At 40.6% G+C, this 22,410-nt stretch overlaps 1 protein-coding gene across 2 annotated transcripts in view; it reads right to left on the bottom strand.

Moving 5' to 3' along the window:
• COPA (COPI coat complex subunit alpha) overlaps nt 1–22,410 on the bottom strand; it is a 48,009-nt gene that overhangs the window by 21,961 nt on the left and 3,638 nt on the right. For both annotated transcript variants that reach the window (XM_053604505.1, XM_053604506.1), the window contains exons 2-8: nt 20,816–20,929; nt 20,550–20,623; nt 14,946–15,026; nt 10,141–10,217; nt 8,454–8,563; nt 1,756–1,865; nt 288–387 (exon numbers count right to left, since the gene is read on the bottom strand). In XM_053604505.1, the coding sequence (XP_053460480.1) occupies nt 288–387; nt 1,756–1,865; nt 8,454–8,563; nt 10,141–10,217; nt 14,946–15,026; nt 20,550–20,623; nt 20,816–20,929 (666 nt within the window). The remainder of the gene's footprint in view (nt 1–287; nt 388–1,755; nt 1,866–8,453; nt 8,564–10,140; nt 10,218–14,945; nt 15,027–20,549; nt 20,624–20,815; nt 20,930–22,410) is intronic.

Below are 22,410 nucleotides of genomic sequence, written 5' to 3'. Positions count from 1 at the left end.
ACTGTATCTCCAACATTGTTGACAACATCTAGTAAAAAGTAGGTACTCAATAAGTATGTCAATGAATGGATGAATTTGTACTCTTAGCTATGTTCATACTCCTCAAAATCACGATCCCACCACAGGAAAAAATGGAAAAGGGAGAATTTTTGTGTTCCCAGGATTAGCATAAGATAATCATCTACCATAAGAAAATAAGTCAAAGTCCAAAAGACATGGCTACTTTATCTTTCTGGCCAGCAGTCAGTTTCTTAGACACATAGTAATGCTGTCACTGGTTCACTCACCATTCATACGCCAGATCTTCACTTGACGGTCATCTGCCCCAGATACAATAAGGGGCATTGTGGGGTGGAAGGCAGCCCAGTTTACTCCACGATCATGACCCTGTAGAAAAAAATAAGTGGTTTTTCTAAAATAGCTTTATAACCATTACTCAAAGCAAGTCAATGAAACATCCTAGCGGTTATAAAAGATGCCTTATTTAGTCTTCATGTGAGAAAGACTAAAGAGACTATGCTGCTCTAAGATTTGAACATCACAATTACCACATCAATCCATCCAACGTTACCCTAAATTCTCATGGGAATATCCAAATATGTATTTCTATCCCCATACTTAGTTTCATTGCATTTAGGATATACTGCCTTGTTTTTTACTTATCTACTTACTATATATCTTACTTCTCCAACCAATCATTAACATCTTAGGTGTAAAGACTAATATTATAGCTTAATGCAAAAACTCTCAAAGTATGACCTGGACACCTGTGGAGGACCCCCAGGTCCTTTTAGGGAGTCTGCAAGGTTAAAACAATTTTTTTTATACTAAGATAGTCTTTTTCATTCTTACTCTCTCATGACTATACTATATAGTAGAGTCTTCCAGAGATGACATGATGTGTGATGATGTCATTGCTTTGATGCTAATGCAATGTGTGTTGATATACTTTTATATTTTTAAAAGTTCTCAGTGTTAATTTCAAATAGGGTAAAAACTGACAGATATAACCCACATAAAGAAAAATTCTTTGGGATCCTCAAAAAATGTTAAGAGCATAAAGAGATCTTCAGACCAAAAGTTTTTAGAACTGCTGATTTTAAGATATCCTATATATGGTTATACACCATACTGTGACAGAATGATAGATAAGTCAGTTCTGAATTAGCAGTATTTCTGAGAAGTAGTATCACAGTGTGGTAAAAAGCACTGCAGACAGATCCACAAATCCTAGCTCTTCCATTTATTAGACACAGGTGGACTTTGATAAACTGCTTAATTTCTCTAAATCAGAAGTTTTTCATCCACAAAATGAGGCTACTTCATTGGATAGCTGAGTATTAAATTAGTTAATTAAAACATAAAAAAAATACTTCCCTTACGGTTTTCTATTTTCCCACCATGCACAAGTTACAGACACATGGTTAATTCTCAGTAACTTTGATTAATTTCTTTCTGCTCTATCTCTTACAGAAGGCTTGAGAATGAGCAACACTTAGGGATGGAGACGAGAGTACACCCTGATTTCTCTCTTTCTCTCCACTGGGTTTATAAGGTTAGGCGACTCTATCTCAGGTGTTCACTCATAATTCTATTTCTGTTGGTTCACTCATAATTCTATTTCCAGGGCCTCAAACAGTGCCTGGCACTTAATGAGCACTCTATAAATGTTTACTGAAGGAACAAACGAATCGCATGTTGTGACCTTCCCCAGATGACAGCCCGTATCTAGCCACTGGCTGAAGAGATAGGTACCTCTAGTACATGCTTTACTACTGCATCCGTAGTTCCAAATAGATCAACCCCGGTTATTCCTCTCACATCCGACTCCACCGCACCAGGAGACAAGTTTTTCTTCCTTAGGCCTTTGAAGGGATTAGGGGTAGGATACAGGATGTAAACATAATGTTATCAAAAAGAGCACAGCATCAGAAATACTGAAGGAGAGAAAAAGAAATTGAGAAAGACTAAAGAGAGGAGACTCAAGAACTCCTATCTCTTTCTGGAAATGTTCAAAAAATGGGAGTACGTACTCTCCAATATCTTCTCTTCTGGTCCCTCAGGACTTAGATTCACTATTGGAATTTCTTTCTAGAGGTCAATCTGAATTTCTGATACAGCTAACCTCCTCTTCAACTAATTTCACCTCAAGAGCTGTCTAATTCAGTTAATGACCACTTTCTATTCTTCAGGGGGTTTTTTGGCAGTTTTTGGCCGGGGCCAGGTTTGAACCCACTACCTCCGGTACAGGGGCTGGTGCCTACTCCTTGAGCCACAGGTGCCGCCCTATTCTTCAGTGTTCTTAAGTATGGCCTTAATTTTCACTTTCAATTTCATGAAATCTACAACATTTTTTTTTTGAGACAGAGTCTCACTATGTCGCCCTTTATAGAGTGCCCTGGCATCACAGCTCACAGCAACCTCAAACTGTTGGGCTTACGTGATTCTCTTGCCTCAGCCTCTCAAGTAGCTGAGACTACAGGTACCTGCCACAAACCCACCTATTTTTGTTGTTGTCACCATTGTTGTTTAGTAGGCCCCGGGCCAGGTTTGAACCTGCCAGCCTCGGTGCACATGGCTGGCTCCGTAACCACTGTGCTACAGGTGCCGAGCTGAAATCTATAGCAACTTTTCCCTATCATCTCAACAAATTTGAAAGAAAAACCATTTGGGGAGCCCACAGCTCAGTGTTTCTCAAACTAGAAACTTTTAGGCAACTCATGGGGAAGGTGCAAATAGGTTATGTAAATTAGACCTATTAAATACAAATCACTATTTTGTAGAAGATGCTGTAAAACCATGAACCACTTAAAAAGTATACTTATACTTTGTGCATGACTCTTGCAGAGGGAACAAGGTAATTAAAACTGTCATGTCCTTTTAAGTTCTTGCTTAAAAGGCTGTTGATAGATCTGCATACATGTATTTTGCCATCAAAACCTTTGAAGGCTAGTCTCACTTAGAGGAATTAGCCCATAATTTAAAAATAATAACAAGGTACCAGGATAACAAGTTTTTATTTTGTTGCAGTTGTCACTGTTATTTAGCAGGCCTGGGCTGGGCTTGAACCCACCAGCTTCCATGTATGTGGCTGGCACCCTACTCACTGAGCTACAGGCGCCGAGCCAACAAGAGTTTTATTTTATTTATAGAGGACCCACATTGGTGGATCAACAATGTTCAACTTTAAAAGTTGATTATTTGTACTATAGTCAGAATCAAAATTATGATAACAATACTATAGTACCTTACATTTTAAAAAATACTTCGTGCTGGGCGGCGCCTGTGGCTCAAGGAGTAGGGTGCCGGTCCCATATGCCGGAGGTGGCGGGTTCAAACCCAGCCCCGGCCAAAAACCACAAAAAAAATAAAAAAAAATACTTCGTGCTTTCAAAACACTCTTAACATATGTTATATGATTTGATTCTTGAAAACAAAGTTTTGGGATAAGCAAGCAGGTATAATCATACTAATTTATAGATGAGAAAACAGAATTTGGATTAAAATCTATCTCTAGAAGTATTTTGGGGGAAGAGAATAAGATGAAACTACCTACCACATGTAAAATAAAAAACAAATGAAAGACAATTACGTACAATAGAAGGAAAATAAAACCTAAATAGTTCAAGCATAAATTATGCCATCTGTAGGAAAATACAAAACTTTAAGTTTAATGATTACATTTATATTTATTGTTTTAAAATTACAATGTATCTCTTGTTATAGTAGCACCTACATATCAGCATGGAGAAGAGCTTAAAAGGCCATGACAGTTTTAATTATCTTGTCCTCTGCCCAAGATGAGCACTTAATAGGTGGACAGAAATAAATCTGATGTTTTACAAAAAATACACTTTCCCAAAACTTCGTAAATACATTATTGCTGGGATGCTGCCTTTCACTTATTTCACTTGTCCTTTTAATAGGATCGGTCAACTTTTTCTAATGAGTCTGGTATATGAAATAGATTGAAAAGAAGATACAAAGACAGGCAGATATGAGGAACTTCACTTCCAATAAGCTTCAACAATCACGTTAAAAGGAAAACTGTAAGACAGAATGGAAGCCTTTTTGCACTGCGTGTAATGATCCAGGAAAAGGGGAAGGGCAAAAACAGATGAATAGTGACAGGCAGTGAAAAGATACTGAGAGAAGAAATTTTTGAGCCCTCAACAAGCCACTCACTAGGACTGAACAACAGATGGAAAATTTCTGCAGAAGCTACCCAAATCCAGAGGGAAGAGAGAACACTCTCAGAATGGACCAGTTTGATGCACGCCTCCCAATGGGGACCAAGGGAAGCAGTAAAGAGAGGGATGAGGACAGGATTTGGCAGCATATTAATACTTTTTTAGTAGCTATTTCAAAGATTGAGTCCCAATTACATGGGTCTGACATGCAAAGGTACAAGCACGTTAAAATAATTTAACTGTCAGTTTACTTGGAAGCTCAAGCTAAGAAAGTAACCTATCCTTTTTATCCAGGTTGCAAACATATTCCTTTTTAAATAAATAGTTTTTGTCAGGCTAACACAAAAGATTCAACAGAGCCAGGCAGGGCAGCTCATGCCTGCAATTCTACCACTCTTGAGAGGCTGAGGTAAGAAGATCACTTGAGGTCAAGAGTTCAAGATTAGCCTGAGCAAGATGAGACTAAAATTAGAAAAAATCAGCTGGGCATGTTAGCACTTATCTATCGTCCTAGATACTTGGGAAACTGAGGCAGGAGGATTGCTTGAGCCTAGGAGTTTGAGGTTGTAGTGAGCTGTGATAACATCACTGCACTTGTCTCTCTCTGCAACGGAGTGAGACAATGTCTCAAAAAAAAAAAAAAAAATCATCAAATTAAGTTCCAGGGGAGTCAACTTGATGTAAGAAGTATCAATAGACGTGATTTTCTTTCTATATTCTTTTACTGCTTATCTAGCTCAAAAAGAGACAGTCTAAAAAATTATCATTTTCACTAGTCCTCTAAATTTGAGGGTATTCTTATTCAGAACTGACTCTTCCCTCTTGGAAATACTAGCTCTATCTAGTCCCTAATGGTTCTGAAAGCTAATTACTTTTTCTATGTTCAATCTTTTTGATGAACCCAAACAAAACAGATCCCTGCTGAAAGAGTATGGTATATTCTAGGGGAAAAAAAAGTTAAGTAAAAAAGTCTAACCCCAAAGCTGCTGCTTCTGGGTTAAATACAAAGCATTTCCTTCCACTCCGGTTAAGGGGATTTAGAAGTCAAGAGAGTTATGGGTAGAGAAAAACACTTAGAATAGAGAGAGCATTAACATTAGTACAGCAAATAGCACAAAATTCTCACTTTCACATATACTAAGTATAGCAACTGCACTGTTATTATACAGTAATGCACGTACTTCACACATTCAAGAGCAAGTATAAACCCTGTGGGGTCACACCTTCTCCCTCTCTTCTCTGATCTAGGGCCCTTAATTTTGATGCAAAAATGTTCTTTGCCTACAAAAAGTGAAGAAAAGTATTTTTTGCCATGGGTATGAAATATTTGATTACCCCAGACTACTTTAACTAGACTCCAGGGGACCAGCTGTGCTAGCATCAGATGGTACAAACAGTACTCTCAGAGTTGAGCAGTCTAAATACTTTTTTTTTTTTTGAGACAGAGTCTTACTATGTTGCCCTCAGTAGAGTGCCATGGCACTCATGCTCACAGCAACCTCAACTCTTGGGCTTAAGTGATTCTCTTGCCTCAGCCTCCCAAGTAGCTGGGACTACAGGTGCCTACCACAACACCTGGCTATTTTTTATTGCAGTTATCATTGTTGTTTAGCTGGCCCGGGCCAGGTTTGAACCCACCAGCACTGGTGTATGTGGTTGGTGCCATAACCACTGGGTGGTGAATCTTTAAATACTCTTTTCAACCCCAATAAGCCCTAATGCCCAAAAGCTTTAGTTAAGGTATGTAATAAATTAACTTCTTTATGATCTAGAATGGAATGAGCTTTATACCATTCTTGGAAGAATTGAATAAATAGTCATGCAAAGTATTTTTTGTAGCATTTAATTCTTTCACAGAACTCAGTTTGGAAAAGGATGCTCTAAATAATCACCCCTGATCAGATGGAACAGCATGAACTAGAATCCAACACCATCAGGCTCCTATATCCTGAGACAGAGAGGGTGCTTTGAATGTGTGCACAGGGAGAAACTATGGAAAGCTACAGAGAGGTTACTGGGAGAGTGGATGCTGAGTTCCCTGGTACTGGTGGTGAGGAGAGAGCATGGGTTCACAGTGCCTTTTGGAATGGCTGGTCATATCTGGGTGTACTTCAAAAAATCTAGCCAGTCTGATGAAAAACTGCAATGGCAAAGCCCTAGAGAAAGAGAGTACTGCTGTCCTATCTCTAGTACAATCTTGTGTATATAACTCCCTTTAATTTTAAACCTTTTAAAACTGTAAAGACAGCATGATCTAGACTTAAGGCTCTACTCTACAACTGTCCTCACCTTTCTTTGGCTTATTTGTATGCTACATTAATACAGGGTAGACATAAAGTTCATGTGCAATTTAAAATAGTTTAACATAGTAAATTGCACACAAACTTTATGGAAACCCTGTATAAATAATTGCTACTGCAACAGCAACATTCTGAATGCTATATCCAAGAACCCAAAATTTCAAACTGTTGTTCATTATTGATTTGTAAGAACAATTACCATATTTCTCCACCCTATCATGCACCAAGGGAGTTGGGATAAATTGTCACCTCAGCTGCAAAATGCAAAAGGGTGACTTCTTCATTACCACAAAGAATGAAGGCATAGACCTATGAAGCAGTCTTCCTTTTATGAAATGAAGCACTGTTTTGTAGTCTAGCCACTGACGTTTCAGAAAATTCAAAATTTCTAAGGCAACAAATAAGAGATAATTATCAGGTTATAAGTAAATACAGAAAGGCAGAGAACCACAATATTTCACGTCTTATTTCTCTGTTTCCAATACAGAGAGTTTCCATCTCACAGGTACAGTCCTCCTGTCTCTGCATTTAAACTTTCTAGTTAGGGGCGGCACCTGTGGCTCAAGGAGTAGGGCGCCGGTCCCATATGCCGGAGATGGCGGGTTCAAACCCAGCCCCGGCCAAAAAAAAAAAAAAAAAAAAAGAAACAAACAAACTTTCTAGTTAGCAATTTCTTAGCTCTCCTTTATGTAGGACTAAACATTTAAACACTATTTCAAAATCATGAAACGTAAACTGTGACAGGAAGAACTATCTCAACTATTCAAAATCTACAAATTAGTTAATTTCTGTTCCTAGAAGCCTGCCTATTAAAAATCTGACCATTAAAGGGTATTCTGGACATAAAAATCACCAACTCCCCTATCCCAACCATGTTCCTTATACTAGAAGGAACCTAACAGAGGATTTTTTCCTATTTCTAAACAAAACAACACAATCCAAGCATCCAGTTTTCCTGCATCAATCTATTCTCAAAATTTCTTTTTGTCCAAAAAGGTATTTTTTTTTTTTGAGACAAGAGTCTCACTTTGTCACCCTCAGTAGAGTGACATGTCATCATAGCTCACAGCAACCTCAAACTTTAGGGTTCAAGCAATTCTCTTGCCTTAGCTTCCTGAGTAGCTGGGACTATAGGCCCACTGTACTGCCTAGCAATTTTTAGAGACAGGGTCTTGCTCTTCCTCAGGCTGGTCTCAAACCTGTGAGCTCAGGCAATCCACACACCTTGGCCTCTCAGAGTGCTAGGATTACAGGCATGAGCCAACACACCTGGCTTAATATTTTTCTTTTTTCTAGAGAGTTTCACTATGTCACCCTCGGTAGAGCACAGTGGCATCACAGCTCATAGCAACCTCAAAATCTTGGGCTTAAACGATTATCTTGCCTCAGCCTCCCAAGTAGGTGGGACTACAGGCGCCTCCCACAATGCCCGGCTATTTTTTTGTTGTTGTTGTAGTTGTTTACCTGGCCCAGGCCAGATTTGAACCTGCCACCCTTGGTGCATGTGGCTGGTGCCGCAACCACTGTGCTACGGGCACTAAGCCGAGGCTTGCTATTTTTCTTATTTTAACAGAAAGCTTGATTCTTTTTTTTTTTTTGGCTGGGGTTGGGTTTGAACCCGCCACCACCAGCGCCCTACTCCTTGAGCCACAGGCGCCGCCCAGAAAGCTTGATTCTTAATCAAATACCCTGATGGTATATAGATTTTAACTAAAAACTGATCTAATTTAAAGTTAACATTTCTTCAAATCAAATGAATTTTCTAGAATAACCACTTTTAGAGAATCCCTTCAATATGAAGAATGATCAAAGCAGATTCATTAGCCTCAGAAATAAAGATGCTATTACAAGAGAATGAAATATTCTAAATCGTCCTTTTCTAAGTAACTATAATCACTATTTTAAGCAATTGCAGTTTTGCACCAGATTTGACCAGGTTGTCCCCTGAACTTGGGCAGCTCACCAGAAATATCCCAAACGCGCACAGTCTGATCCAGGCTGGCTGATACAACCAAGTCTTCTGAGGGGTGAAACTGAGCACACATTACATAATGATTGTGCCCGGTTAACACACTGTAAGAAATAAAAAAAAGATAAACACCAAATTAGAGGTGGAAATCAATAGATTCTTAAACTAAATACCTTTTCCCATATTTAACAGATGTTATATTTTTATGGAGAGAAAAATAGGTCATCCTAATAATTCTGAATAAAAAATATTAAGGTCAACTGTTTTAACAATAGCTCTCTTCTTGCCTCTAATGCTTTTGTATTTAAATATTACTAATTTCAGGAGACCTGAGATTGCATAGCTCTTCTCTCGGATTAAAGAAATATTAAACTATCAAAATAAACAGAATCTTTCTGATTCAAACTAGAAATTACCTGTTAGATTTTAGTAGGAACTGCATCTTTTTTTTCTTAGAGACAGAGTCTCATTTAGTCGCCTTCAGTAGAGTGCCATGGCATCATGCAGCTCACAGCAACCTCCAACTCCTGGGCTTAGGCGATTCTCTTGCCTCAGCCTCCTGAGTATCTGGGACTACAGGTGCCTGCCACAACACCCGGCTATTTTTGTTGTTGTTGTTGCAGTTGTTTAGCTGGCCTAGACCAGGTTTGAACCCACCACCCTTAGTGTATGTGGCTGGTGCCATAACCACCGTGCTAGGGGTGCCGAGCTCCACACATTCTCTCTTTTTTTTTGAGACAGAGTTCCATTATTTTGCCCTCGGTAGAATGCCGTGGTGTCCCAGCTCGCAGGAACCTCCAACTCTTGGGCTCAAGCTATTCTCTTGCCTCAGCTTCCCAAGTAGCTGGGAAGCTGGGACTGTACCATAACACCAGGCTATTTTTTTAGTGCAGTTGTCATTGTTGTTTAGCTGGCGTGGGCTGGGTTCAAACCCGCCAACTTCAGTGTATGTGGCTGGTGCCCTACCCACTGAGCTATGGGCGCTGCCCAGGAAGTCCATCTTAAAGGACATACATAATTTTAAACTGTCCTTACCTCTTCATGGAAAGTTCTATATAGAGCTGCAGCCACAAATACAAAGTAGGACAAAGGTCTAGACCTTGACTCAGTTTTATGGAAAAAGGATTGAAAACCAGCTAAAAGTTCATATTCTAAAAGGTTAGCAATATGACCTCTTTTCTCTACTAAGAAATTATCAGAAGATCCAAATTCATACATTATTAATGAGATTGACTTTTTCTTTTTTTGAGAGAGTCTCACTTTGTCACCCTTGGTAGAGTGCCACAACTCACAGCAACCTCAAACTCTTGGGCTCAAGTGATTCTCTTGCCTCAGCCTCCCAAGCAGCTGGGACTACAGGCCCGCCACAATGTACGGCTATTTTTATAAACTGGGTCTCGCTCTTGCTCAGGCTGGTCTCGAACTTGTAAGCTCAAGCAATCCACCTGACTCAGCCTCCCAGAGTGCTAGGATTACAGGTGTGACCCACTGCGCCTGGCAAGATTGACTCTGTATTTATTATTTTGTACTTAGAAACATTTTATACATATAATATGAATACAGTCCACAATTAGTCAGCAGACATGGTTCACTTGACAAGGGAGATGACTGTTCTGAAGAGAAGCTGATAATGAAAAACTAGAAATTAAGATTCTTTTCAGCCCTCTGCTTTCTACTTTACCAGACACAGGTTCTAGATTGCCAGTTCCATACTCGGATGGTCTGATCATCTGAGGCACTCAGAATCCAAGGATACTCCTGAAAGATATTCCAGACAAAAGCTTTAAACATTAAACAAACTTGTTCTGTCAGGCTCCTATAATCATTTTTCTCTTTTAGAATAGTATTCTGCCACCTTAATCCTCAGCTATATTAGCAATGGGGCTAGCTACCTCCTCTTCCCCACCTTTCCAGAGGCTTACCCCAACTTTGGCACTTTACCCTATAAGAATTAAGAATGGAAGCCAGACAAGTTCTGGCTTAAGAATTAAGATGAATGTCAACAAATTCTCAGTGGCATTCATCTTATAAGTAAAGATTCTGTGAAAGTTCTTCTCTTTTTACCTCTAGGATGGGAATACTGTTTTATAGCCTGACTTCTTCCAGTCAGACCATCCAATTTCAAAAACTTCCCAAGTCTCAGTAACGAAAGCAAAAAGTAACATGTAAAGACTATTTAGCCTTTTTGGAATCAGTAAGATTGCTGAGAAAAGGAAGTATTTCTTTTGTTGTTGCGACAGAGTCTCACTTTGTTGCCCTTGGTAGAGTGCCATGGTGTCACAGCTCACAGCAATGTCAAACTCTTGGGCTCAAGTGATCCCCTTGCCTCAGCCTCCTGAGTAGCTGGGACTACAGGGGCCCATCACAACAGCCAGCAGAAGTATTTTTTATTTATAGATGTATCTCCAGTGTTTAGCACAGAGCTTAGCAAGTAAAACGCACACAAATATTTATTGAGCTGAAAAACTAAAAGAAAATAAGGCTTTTCATAACTTTCTAAGTAGATGGCAACTTGCTCTAGGCAAGGGTCTTCAGCAAGTCCTTTATGACAATGGCAAACAGATTCTACCTAATAGATTATCTTATTGAGAAGTTCTCATTCACAAATGTTACAGTTGTAAATTTTTCTTTCTATCCTAAAATTTTTAAAATTTAAGAAATAAACTATATTCAACCAATAAATTCTTAATTATTTCATTATATTCCTTCTAACTTAATTCAAGAAACTAAGCTTACCGAAAGCCAAAGACTAGCACAAGTTCTTTCCAATAGCATACAATTACAGGGAAATCCTGCCAGTTTGTGACTGGATTAAGAATTTGGGAGTTTTTGGGGCGGCGCCTGTGGCTCAGTGAGCAGGGCACCGGCCCCACATACCGAGGGTGGCGGGTTCAAACCCGGCCCTGGCCAAACTGCAACAAAAAAAATAGCCGGGCGTTGTGGCGGGCGCCTGTAGTCCCAGCTACTCGGGAGGCTGAGGCAAGAGAATCGCTTAAGCCCAGGAGTTGGAGGTTGCTGTGAGCTGTGTGAGGCCACGGCACTCTACCGAGGGCAGTAAAGTGAAACCCTGTCTCTACAAAAATAAAATATATATATATAGAGAGAGTGATAAAAGAAGGCAGGAGTGGAGAGTGGGGTGCAGGCTAAGGGTGGAGTGTGCAATTTCAAACAGCGTGGTCATGTGGATGGTGCCATGTGAACAAAGACAGGAAGGAGATGAAAGTGAGACCTGGGAGAGACTCTCCCCAGCAGCAGGAATAGCACTGCAAGTACAGTGTCACAAAACGCCAGCACACAGAGCCACGGAGAACAGAGTACTGGGAGATGACAAGAAAAGGGAGTGCCATGCAGAGGAGCTTTTGCTCTGAGCCCCATTCTGGGCTCCAGGGCCTGAAGGGAGGTCAGGAGAGAGGGGAAAGGCCAAACTAGGAATGAAACTGTGACTTCAGATGGGACAAAATGCTAAAAAGCAAACCAACAGAAAACAAAGCAAAATTTTGAGATGCCATTCACTGGCCAGTTCCAGAAGGAAGAAAAATCCCTGAGATTCCTCACAAATCTGCTAGGTGACTGGCAAAGCTGCTGGGTGATGGGCACAGCCAGCCTTCCCCCCTCACCACCCTGAGCACCTCTCAAATCCAGTGTCTGCTTTGAGAATAAGCCATTCCAGAGAGTTGGGGTAGCACCACTCGAAGCCCAGGTCCAGCAGGACAGCGACTGAGGGTCATGGCATTGCTGGGCATCAGCTCCCTCCCAGCCCGGTATCCACACAAAGCCCAGCTTTGTCTTCCCCATGCTTCTGTTTCCTGAGCACTTGCCATGTGCTAGCATGCACTTTGCCAAGCTCTCTCCACGAATGCCTTACCTAATTCTCACCACAGCCTCCACGTGGCAAGAATTATCATCCTCAGTTTACCTGAAGAGCACCCCCACCCCACACTTCCACGCCCCCAGTCCCTCAGCAGTTCCACCTCTCAGCGAGCCTGGGACAGCACCAGATGGACTCACAGCCAGGACCACTGGACTCCAGTCCATGCTCCTTCACTTAATTGCTGTGTGGCCTTGAATAAATTTCTTGCCCTTCCTGAGACCCAGGGACCTCATCTGGGGACAAAATGGGGAAAATAATATAGTAATATCCCTATCCTGGGCTTTGGGGAGAATCTTCTGGGCACAGGCAATGGTTCTCGGTGCTGGCACTGAGGCAGAAAGCATTCCTCAGAGTTCTCAGGCCTCTGGCCAATAATTTGGAGCTATAAATAAGTTAGGGAAAGTAGCAAAGGGTTTGTTGTTTTAGGATAAATATCAGTGAATTCAATGTTTTGTCTGCAGTGACATCACTCTCCCTTGCTGGTATTTGCAGCTCTTCCTGAATGGAGATAAAAGGGTGGAGTGCCCAGTGCCTGGGGACCTGCACACAGGCTGTGCAAATGTTATCAGTGCCCCGCCCACGGGAAAAAGCAAGCAAACAAATCCCTCTCTGCATGGGGTGATGGAGTTGGACAGGGAAAGGTGGAGAGCCACGGAGCTGACAGCTTCTGCAGGGCACCTGGCCCCCAGTGTGGAAGGTGGAGCCTCAGGTGGCAGAGGAGCAATGGGGAGAGGAGAGAGCTCTCTGGTTGTAAGCCTGCATGGTCTGTTACTCTCGGGTACAGTCTGGGTGGCTTTCTCCTGCTAGGGAAACAGAGACACCCTAAAGTAGAAAGGTGAGAGGGACAACAGAGATCAGGTCGCCGGTGGGGGACAAGACCTAAGGTCAGGCAGGCCCACTGCCCCTCAAGTTCTCTCCAGGAAGACACAGGGTCTGATGGGAAGCTTTGAGGTAAAGACAGACACCTAGAGGTTGCAAACTATGGGTGGGACACTCATGCCTGGGTCAGGGCTGGCACTGGAGACAAGTTGACGGAAAATTCAGTTATACTTAACTGAATTTAATTGGATTCAGTTGGCCCCATATACCGAGGGCTGGGTTCGAACCCAGCCCTGGCCAAACTGCCACAAAAAATAGCTGGGCCTTATGGCGGGTGCCTATAGTCCCAGCTGCTCGGGAGGCTGAGGCAAGAGAATCGCCTAAGCCCAGGATTTGGAGTTTGTTGTGAGCTGTGACACTATGGCACTCTACCGAGGGTGATAAAGTGAGACTCTGTCTCAAAAAAAAATCACACCCTTCTATTCCAGGATTTGGGGATGTAGTAGAGGCTGTTGTTCACTTAGCCAGGCTTACTGCCTTCTTTGATCTATCAGGTATTATAGTGGATTTAGATCCTGAGTCACATATTAAAAACTCCCAAATTCTTTTTTTTTTTGTAGAGACAGGGTTTCACTTTACTGCCCTCGGTAGAGTGCCGTGGCCTCACACAGCTCACAGCAACCTCCAACTCCTGGGCTTAAGCGATTCTCTTGCCTCAGCCTCCCGAGTAGCTGGGACTACAGGCGCCCGCCACAACGCCCGGCTATTTTTTTTGTTGCAGTTTGGCCAGGGCCGGGTTTGAACCCGCCACCCTCGGTATGTGGGGCCGGTGCCCTGCTCACTGAGCCACAGGCGCCGCCCCAAAAACTCCCAAATTCTTAATCCAGTCACAAACTGGCAGGATTTCCCTGTAATTGTATGCTATTGGAAAGAACTTGTGCTAGTCTTTGGCTTTCGGTAAGCTTAGTTTCTTGAATTAAGTTAGAAGGAATATAATGAAATAATTAAGAATTTATTGGTTGAATATAGTTTATTTCTTAAATTTTAAAAATTTTAGGATAGAAAGAAAAATTTACAACTGTAACATTTGTGAATGAGAACTTCTCAATAAGATAATCTATTAGGTAGAATCTGTTTGCCATTGTCATAAAGGACTTGCTGAAGACCCTTGCCTAGAGCAAGTTGCCATCTACTTAGAAAGTTATGAAAAGCCTTATTTTCTTTTAGTTTTTCAGCTCAATAAATATTTGTGTGCGTTTTACTTGCTAAGCTCTGTGCTAAACACTGGAGATACATCTATAAATAAAAAATACTTCTGCTGGCTGTTGTGATGGGCCCCTGTAGTCCCAGCTACTCAGGAGGCTGAGGCAAGGGGATCACTTGAGCCCAAGAGTTTGACATTGCTGTGAGCTGTGACACCATGGCACTCTACCAAGGGCAACAAAGTGAGACTCTGTCGCAACAACAAAAGAAATACTTCCTTTTCTCAGCAATCTTACTGATTCCAAAAAGGCTAAATAGTCTTTACATGTTACTTTTTGCTTTCGTTACTGAGACTTGGGAAACAAGACTTCCTCATAGAGCCCACTGAATCCAATTAAATTCAGTTAAGTATAACTGTAACTGCTTCTGTTTGTAGAAAGAAACAAAGCAGAAAGGTCAATACTACATAGGTCCTCAATGAGCCATTCTAAGAACACAATTCTGTCAATAAAACATGTATTCCTGAAGATTAAGCAAAAAATTACTACAGAGATGAAGACTACTCCAAAACTAGAACCACAATGACTACTTACATGATGAAAAAATGTAGTGCGAATATAATCTAAGTGCCCAAGCAATGTGAAGAGACAGCGCCGAAGCTTGTAATTCCAAACCTGCAAGACAAAAAATCCAACTAAGAAACAGAATGAAGGGTCTTGGGCCTCTGAAAGGCTCAGATTTCTCAATTAACAAGTCTGGATTTATACTTTGGTATTTCTAAATATCTCAGAACCTTGGTAGGAAGCTTGGTTAAAGATAAGAGGAAAAAAGAATATGAATGAAAATACTGGTCAGTTAAACAGTGTGGGGCTGGAGGAGTAGGGAAAAGGTTAGGGAAAAGCTAAAGATAAAATTATGCAAGTTTTTCTTTCTTTGGAGAGAAACCATCTCTATTTAATAACAAGAGACAAGGTACTTCTCATCCAAATCTTAACTTGAAATTCTTCTTTCTATTGTGAATAGAATTCTTCTTTCTACTGTGAATACAGACCCCTAAATGCTTTATCTGTTACCTTAAAAAAGTAGGACAGACACCATGATTCCAAAGAAAGCAACAATGCTAACACATGGCATCAGCTTCTTAGGCTAACTTGGTGGCAAATGACGCCCAGATATTTGTGCTCTCTACTCACTTACCAAGGAAACTTAAGTTTACTGCTATGGAAAACACTATATTACTCAGTTAGGCTGAGCTCAGCAGAGAAACGAAGCTGTGTCAACTACCAAAACACCAGGCATCAATGGACACAAATGAAGACACTAAAACCAGGACAATATATATAAGACAGCTCATCTTCTGGCCAGCCACAGTGGCTCACACCTGTAATCCTAGCACTCTTGGAGGACGAGGTGGGTGGATTACTTGAGGTCAGAAGTTCAAGACCAGCCTAAACAAGAGTGACACTCCGTCTCTACTAAAATAGAAAAACTGAGGCAAGAGGATTGCTTGAGCCCAAGAGTTGAGGTTGCTGTGAGCTATCATGATGTCATGGCACTCTACCCAGGGCCACAGAGTGAGATTCTGTCCCAAAGAAAAAAAAATAAAAAAGACAGCTCATCTTCTTCATTCAGAAAACACCCCCCAAAGTATAAAAATGAGAGATCAGAAGAATTTTTTCTTTCAGTTTCATTTAATAAAAAAATTTCTTTTTAATATTTATTTATAATCTATCTGGACCAGCTTGTTACTATTCTTTTTCTTTAAATTTCGAATTTTTCTTTTGTAAATTATCATTTCCTATAACAAATTCAGCCAACCCAGAAGTATGGTCTTCCAAACAAGAATGTAACACATAGCATCAGCATTTTTTTTTTTTTTTTTGAGATTAACTTTGTCACCTTTGACAGAGTGCCCTGGTGTCACAGCTCATAGCAACCTCAAACTCTTGGGTTAAGTGATTCTCTTGCCTCAGCCTCCCAAGTAGCTGGGACTACAGGCACCCACCACAACCCCTGGCTATTATTTTTTTAAGAGACAAGGTCTCACTCTGGCTCAGGCTAGCCTCGAACTTGTAAGCTCAGGCAATCCACCTGCCTCAGCCTCCCAGAGTGCTAGAATTACAGGTGTGAGCCACCGCGCCTGGCAGCATCAGTTTTTTAAAGGCAAGGTTCTTGTCCATCATGCTTAACACTACTATAGTCTTAGCACCTAAAATAGTGGCTGACACTAGGTAGATGCTCAGTTAAGTATGTGTACAAAGGAGAAAGAGCAGATAACATGAAAAATAAAAGTACTTCCTGTGTTCAATCATCTAACATACAAGTACACAAAAATTAGATAATGCCACAAAAAATACTCTTTAACTGCTTTTTATTTCCCTTACAGAATCAGTGTTTTAAATTTTCTTTATTTCTAGCTTCAAATTATAGTGGAAACTTTATATAGTTGACCACCTCCCTACACCGACCACCTCCTTAAGTTGACCTAATTTTCACAGATTGGATATGCACCCCATGTATGTGTGTCAATACATTAGGCCTTGTTCCTTATGTTGACCACCTCCATATGTTGACCAGTTTGTGATTGTCCCTTGAGCGGTCAACTTACAGAGTTTCTACTGTATTTTGATTCCTTTAATGTCCTGTCAAACTCCAGAACTGTTAGTCCAAAAGAGTTTTAGACTAATCTGTGGCCACTTATTGGGCTCTCTTTCTCACTCTTTAGGATTATACTAATGACAGATTTATTTGGGTATAGCAAGCAATAAGATGATCCACAGACATGACTTTTCTAGATAATTCCCCTTTCTATGAAGAAGTTTTTGACTTTATTAGTCATTAGAGAAATGAAAACTAAAGCCACAGCACAACATGACACATCCACCACCTAGCTAATAGAGAATACCTTTATTTTAATAATAGCTTTATAAAGATACATTTCAAATACCATATAATTTACTCATACAGTGATTTTCAGTATATTCACAGTTGTGCAACCTTCACCACAATATTTTCTTTTTCTTTGAGACAGAAAGAAAGTCTCATAGTGTCGTAGCATCATAGCTCACAGAAATCTCACTCTTGGGCTTGAGCGATTCTCTTGCCTTAGCCTCCAAGTAGCTGGGACTACAGGCGTTCCCCACAATGCCCAGCTAGTATTTTTTTTTCTTTCTTTTCTTTTTTTTTTTTTGAGACAGAGTGTCACTATGCCACCCACGGTAGAGTGCCACGGCATCCCAGCTCATAACAACAGCAAACTCTTGAGCTTAAGTGATTCTCTTGCCTCAGCCTCCCAACCAACCAAGTAGCTGGGACTACAGGCGCCAACAACAGCGCCTAGCTATTTTTTTTGTTTGTTTCTTTGTTTCAGTTGTTTATTTGGCCCGGGTCGGGTTCAAACCCGCCGCCCTCAGTGTATGTGTCTGGCACCATAACCAGTGTGCCATGGGCGCCAAGCCTAGTTTTTTTATTTTTAGTATACACGGGGTCTTACTCTTGCTCAGGCTTGTCTCGAACTCCTGAACTCAAGCCACCTACCCACCCTGGCCTCCCAGAGTGCCCTTCACTATCATTTTATTTTATTTTTATTGATTTATTTTTTTTTGGTGGTTTTTGGCCGGGGCTAGGTTTGAACCCGCCACCTCCAGCATATGGAGGCACCCTACTCCTTGAGCCACAGGCGCCGCCCACCTTCACTATCATTTTAAAACACTTATCCTACTAAACAGAAACCCATGCCTATTAGCTGTCACTCTCCATTTCCTCTCAACCCCTTGACCCTAGATAATCACTACTCTTCTTTCTCTATAGATTTAACTATTCTGGACATTTCATAAATAGAAAATAACTTCTTTTCCAAAATATTAATAATCATTTTGGGAATTTTTTTTCTCAACATCCAGTTTTTTCCTTTCTTAAACAGATTATAAGAAACCCAAATTAACCCTTCTTATTTTATTTATTTTTGACACAGAATCACCCTGGGTAGTGCTGTGGCATCACAGCTCATAGCAACCTCAAACTCTTGGGCAGGCGTCCTCAAACTGTAGCCCACAGGCCACATGAGGCAGTGTGAATTTTATTTGTTCCCATTTTGTTTTTTACTTCAAAATAAGATATGTGTAGTGTGCATAGGAATTTGTTCATAGTTGTTTTTTTTTTAAGCTATAGTCTGGCCCTCCAACGGTCTGAGGGACAGTGAATTGGTCCCGTTTAAAAAGTTTGAGGATGCCTACTCTTGGGCTTAAGTGATTCTCTTGCCTCAGCCTCCCAAGTAGCTGGGAACTACAGGCGCACACCACAAAAGTTAATCACTCTCGATACTCAATGCTCATCACTATAAGTAACAAATATAATATTAGAAATACGACAATGAGATTGATCTGGTGGTTTGAGGTTCCACTGCCCCCAGGATACCTAAAAACTAGAAAACAGAAAAAACTGCCCATCCTATCATTCTAATATGCCTTTTCCCTGCAGGCTTCTATCACTCTTCACTCCTGTCATGTAAGTTCTGCTGTATAATCTATAACTTCTCAAAAGAGCTTATAAAAGAGATTTAACCTTTTTTATGAAGTAAATTTCACTGGTTTGGCTAGATAAGTAAACTTAACGAAAATGACTTATAGAAGTAAATAGAGTGCAAATTTTCATTTTTACAGTTTCCAAGTCACAGGCCATAACTTTTTCCCTTTATCACAGTCTTCTTCAAAGAACTGCCTAAAATTGTCTGCTTCGTCACTTCATTTCAAGGTTCTAAGATCTCTAATGCCCTCCTAATTAAGCAATTCCAAGGATACTTCTCAGTCTTGATCTTATTCTGACCACTTTCTCCTTCCCCAAATTCTCTTTCTCCTTGGCATCCAAAACACTTCTGTGTTTCCCTCTTGGTTTATCTCCAACCCCTCAAATCACTCTTTCCTATTTCAACTCTATTTCCTCTCCATTTTAAATGATGGTTTTTCTCCTTATTTAATCTACTCCCTGAATGATATCTTCTGCTACTTCTCCTGTGGCTGCTCCCTCGTCATGATGAGAATTTACAAATAAATCTCTAGTACAGATATACCTACATTAGACTGTCCCTTAGACCCATCAAACTCACCAAAGCCCAATATGGAATTCATTATCCATCTGGTGGTCTGCGGTTCTACCACCTCCACGATACCTAAAACCTAGAAAACAGAAAAAACTGTCCTTCCTATAATTCTAGTATCTTTTTCTCTACAGGCTTCTGTCACTCTCATTCCTGTCATGTAAGTTTTGCTGTATAATCTATAACTTCCCAAAGGAGCTTATGAAAGAGACTTAACCTCTCTCCTATTCCAGAAAACCATACTCTTCTTGATTTTCCTTTCTTAGTTAATAACATTTCTTCCACCCAGTAACCTAAACAAACTAAGAGCCTGAAAGTCATCTCATTGATTTTCCTTTATTGGCCCTCCACTATCCATTCAACAGACTTTACTAATTCATTTCCTGATGCTCTCATATCCATCTCCTTCTTTCCATTCAAATGCTACTGCCTAAGCTCAGGCGCTCACATAAAGTCTAATGGGTTACTCTGCCTCCAGTCTTGCCCAAATCATCTAATCTTTTCTTTACACTACTGCCCACATAATCTTTTTAAAAATATGTAAATCTGATGTAACTCCCATATTTAAACCCCTTTAATGGCTCTTGTTACCTATATAACAACATCCAAACTCCTAAGCACTATAAACAGGTACTCCATGATCCGGCCCTCTCATCTACTGCCCCCGTCTCTGACCTTTTCTCTAGGTCTTTTCCATATACAATTAATTAGAGTTTCTCAAAGGTATCCAGCTACACCATGCCTTTTGTCCCAGCACCTGGACTGCTCTTTCTATTCCACTTTAAATATATATCATATCATTCACCAAACAGTACATGCTATTTTGGGGGTATATTTTAATCTCTTCTATTAGAATAAAAGCTCCTGGAGAAAAGAATCCATTTCTTGTTTTTGATTCTTTCAAAATTATCAAAAAAGAAAACAGTGCCTAGTACACAATAAGGATTCAACAAACACTTGCTGGCTAAGTTCTCTGGATAATGTTGTCAAAAATCTAAGCTTTGCATAAGTAAGTTGTACTATCTTTTAGTCTCTTCCATAATCCCCACTCCTTCCCACATCGTTCTGTCTCCTTAATTCTCAATCATGACAGAACCTGTACCTTAATCTTATAGTCATCTCCTCCAGAAACAAACAGTGGCTGCTGCTTATGGAAGTCAATGCCTCGCACTGGACCTGGGGGAGAAGGCAAGTAATATATGTTAGAGAGGTCTATCCTTTTTAACCTCTAATCCTTTTAAAGATTTTTCAGTTCAATCACTTCCACATTCTTTAATCATAGAGGAATCAATCTCAAACAAGGCTTAATACCTCAGAATACAATAAACACTTCTATTTCTTTTAACTTCCACCTAGAAACTGTCTCACCATCATGTTCATCAAACTTGTCAATGAGAGTGCACATCCGATAGTCCCATAACTGAATGACACCATTGTGTAAACTAGTCAAAATCCAGGGTCTTTTGGGGTGAAAGCTGAGACCTAAAAAAAAAAACCAGAAAATGATGCAATGAGCTAAGTAACCTCCCATGTTGTCACTGTCTATCAATTCTGATAAAAAAATAGCTAGGTTAATCCTGGGTTCATTCATTCATTCAACATATCTAATGTTTTTTTTTATTGGATGCTAGATAGTGTTAAATTTTATGTTGTCAGGTGATGGATTTCTGTTACATTTCTTTAAGTATTACTGGGCTTTGTAACTCTAGAATAGAGTTAACTGAGAATCGATTGATCCTTTCAAGTCTTGCTTTTAAGTTTTGTTACAGTGGATCACAGCAGCCTTTAGTCTAGACCAGTGGTTCTCAACCTTCCTAATACTGCGACCCTTTAATATGGTTCCTCATGTGTGGTGACCCCCAACCAGAAAATTATTTTCCTTGCTTACTGCATAACTATAATTTTGCCACTGTTATGAATCATAATGTAAATATCTGATATGCAGGATATATTTAGGTGACCCCTGTGAAAGGGTCATTTGACCCCCAAAGGAGTCGTGACCCAAAGGTTGAGAACTGCTGGTCTCGATCTAATTTGGAACCACTGTTAAAGTAATACCCTTCTAAGGTCTCTACATGAAGCCATGATGTCTTCCCACTCTGGCTACTGGGAACACAAACTATTCCCAGCGCTGTGAACCCTAGAGATTATCCTGCTTTCTCCTTTCCAATGGTACCTCTCTAGGTTTTGGAGAGTTTTCTCACACACATGCACATGAGTACTCAAAAGGCCGAAGGCAGTGATTTTCAACCAGTGTGCTGCAAAAAAAAATTTTTATTTTTTTGAGACAGTCTCATTATGTCACCTTCAGTAGAGTGCTATGGCATCAGAGCTCACAGCAACCTCAAACTCTTGGGCTTAAGCAATTCTCTTGCCTCAGCCTCCCAAGTAGCTGGGAGTACAGGTGCCCACCACAACGCCCGGCAATTTTTTTTTGTTGCAGGTGTCATTGTTGTTTAGCTGGCCACGGCTGGGTTTGAACCCACCAGCCTTGGTGCACGTGGCGGGCACTGTAACCACTGTACTATGGGCACTGAGCCCCCCAATCAATTTTTTGATTGCAGTTCTTGTTGTTTAGCAGGCCCAGGCCGGAATCAAACCTGCCAGGCTCAGTTTACGTGGCTGGCACCCTACCCACTGAGCTATGGGCACCACCTGCTGCAAAAATTTCTTTTTTAAAGATCATTAATTATTTTTGAAAGAAGTTCGAAGCACATTAAGTATATTCTTTTTTTTTTTGATCAACATAATTTAACTGTAAGGTCCAAATGTGCTGTGAGATAAAAAAAGATCGAAAAACACTGGCCTAAGGGTACCCCTGCAGATCTCCATTGCTCTAAGCAGCATCCTCTTGTCCAGTATTTTGCTCAGCAAATTATAGCTATCTTTTTTTTTTGCAGCTTTTGGCTGGGGCTGGGTTTGAATCTCCAGCATATGGGGCCGGCACCCTATTCCTTGAGCCA

The sequence above is a fragment of the Nycticebus coucang genome, chromosome 10 (assembly GCF_027406575.1).
Source record: "Nycticebus coucang isolate mNycCou1 chromosome 10, mNycCou1.pri, whole genome shotgun sequence".
NCBI lineage: Eukaryota > Metazoa > Chordata > Mammalia > Primates > Lorisidae > Nycticebus > Nycticebus coucang.
This window is presented reverse-complemented; position numbering and strand designations above follow the sequence as displayed.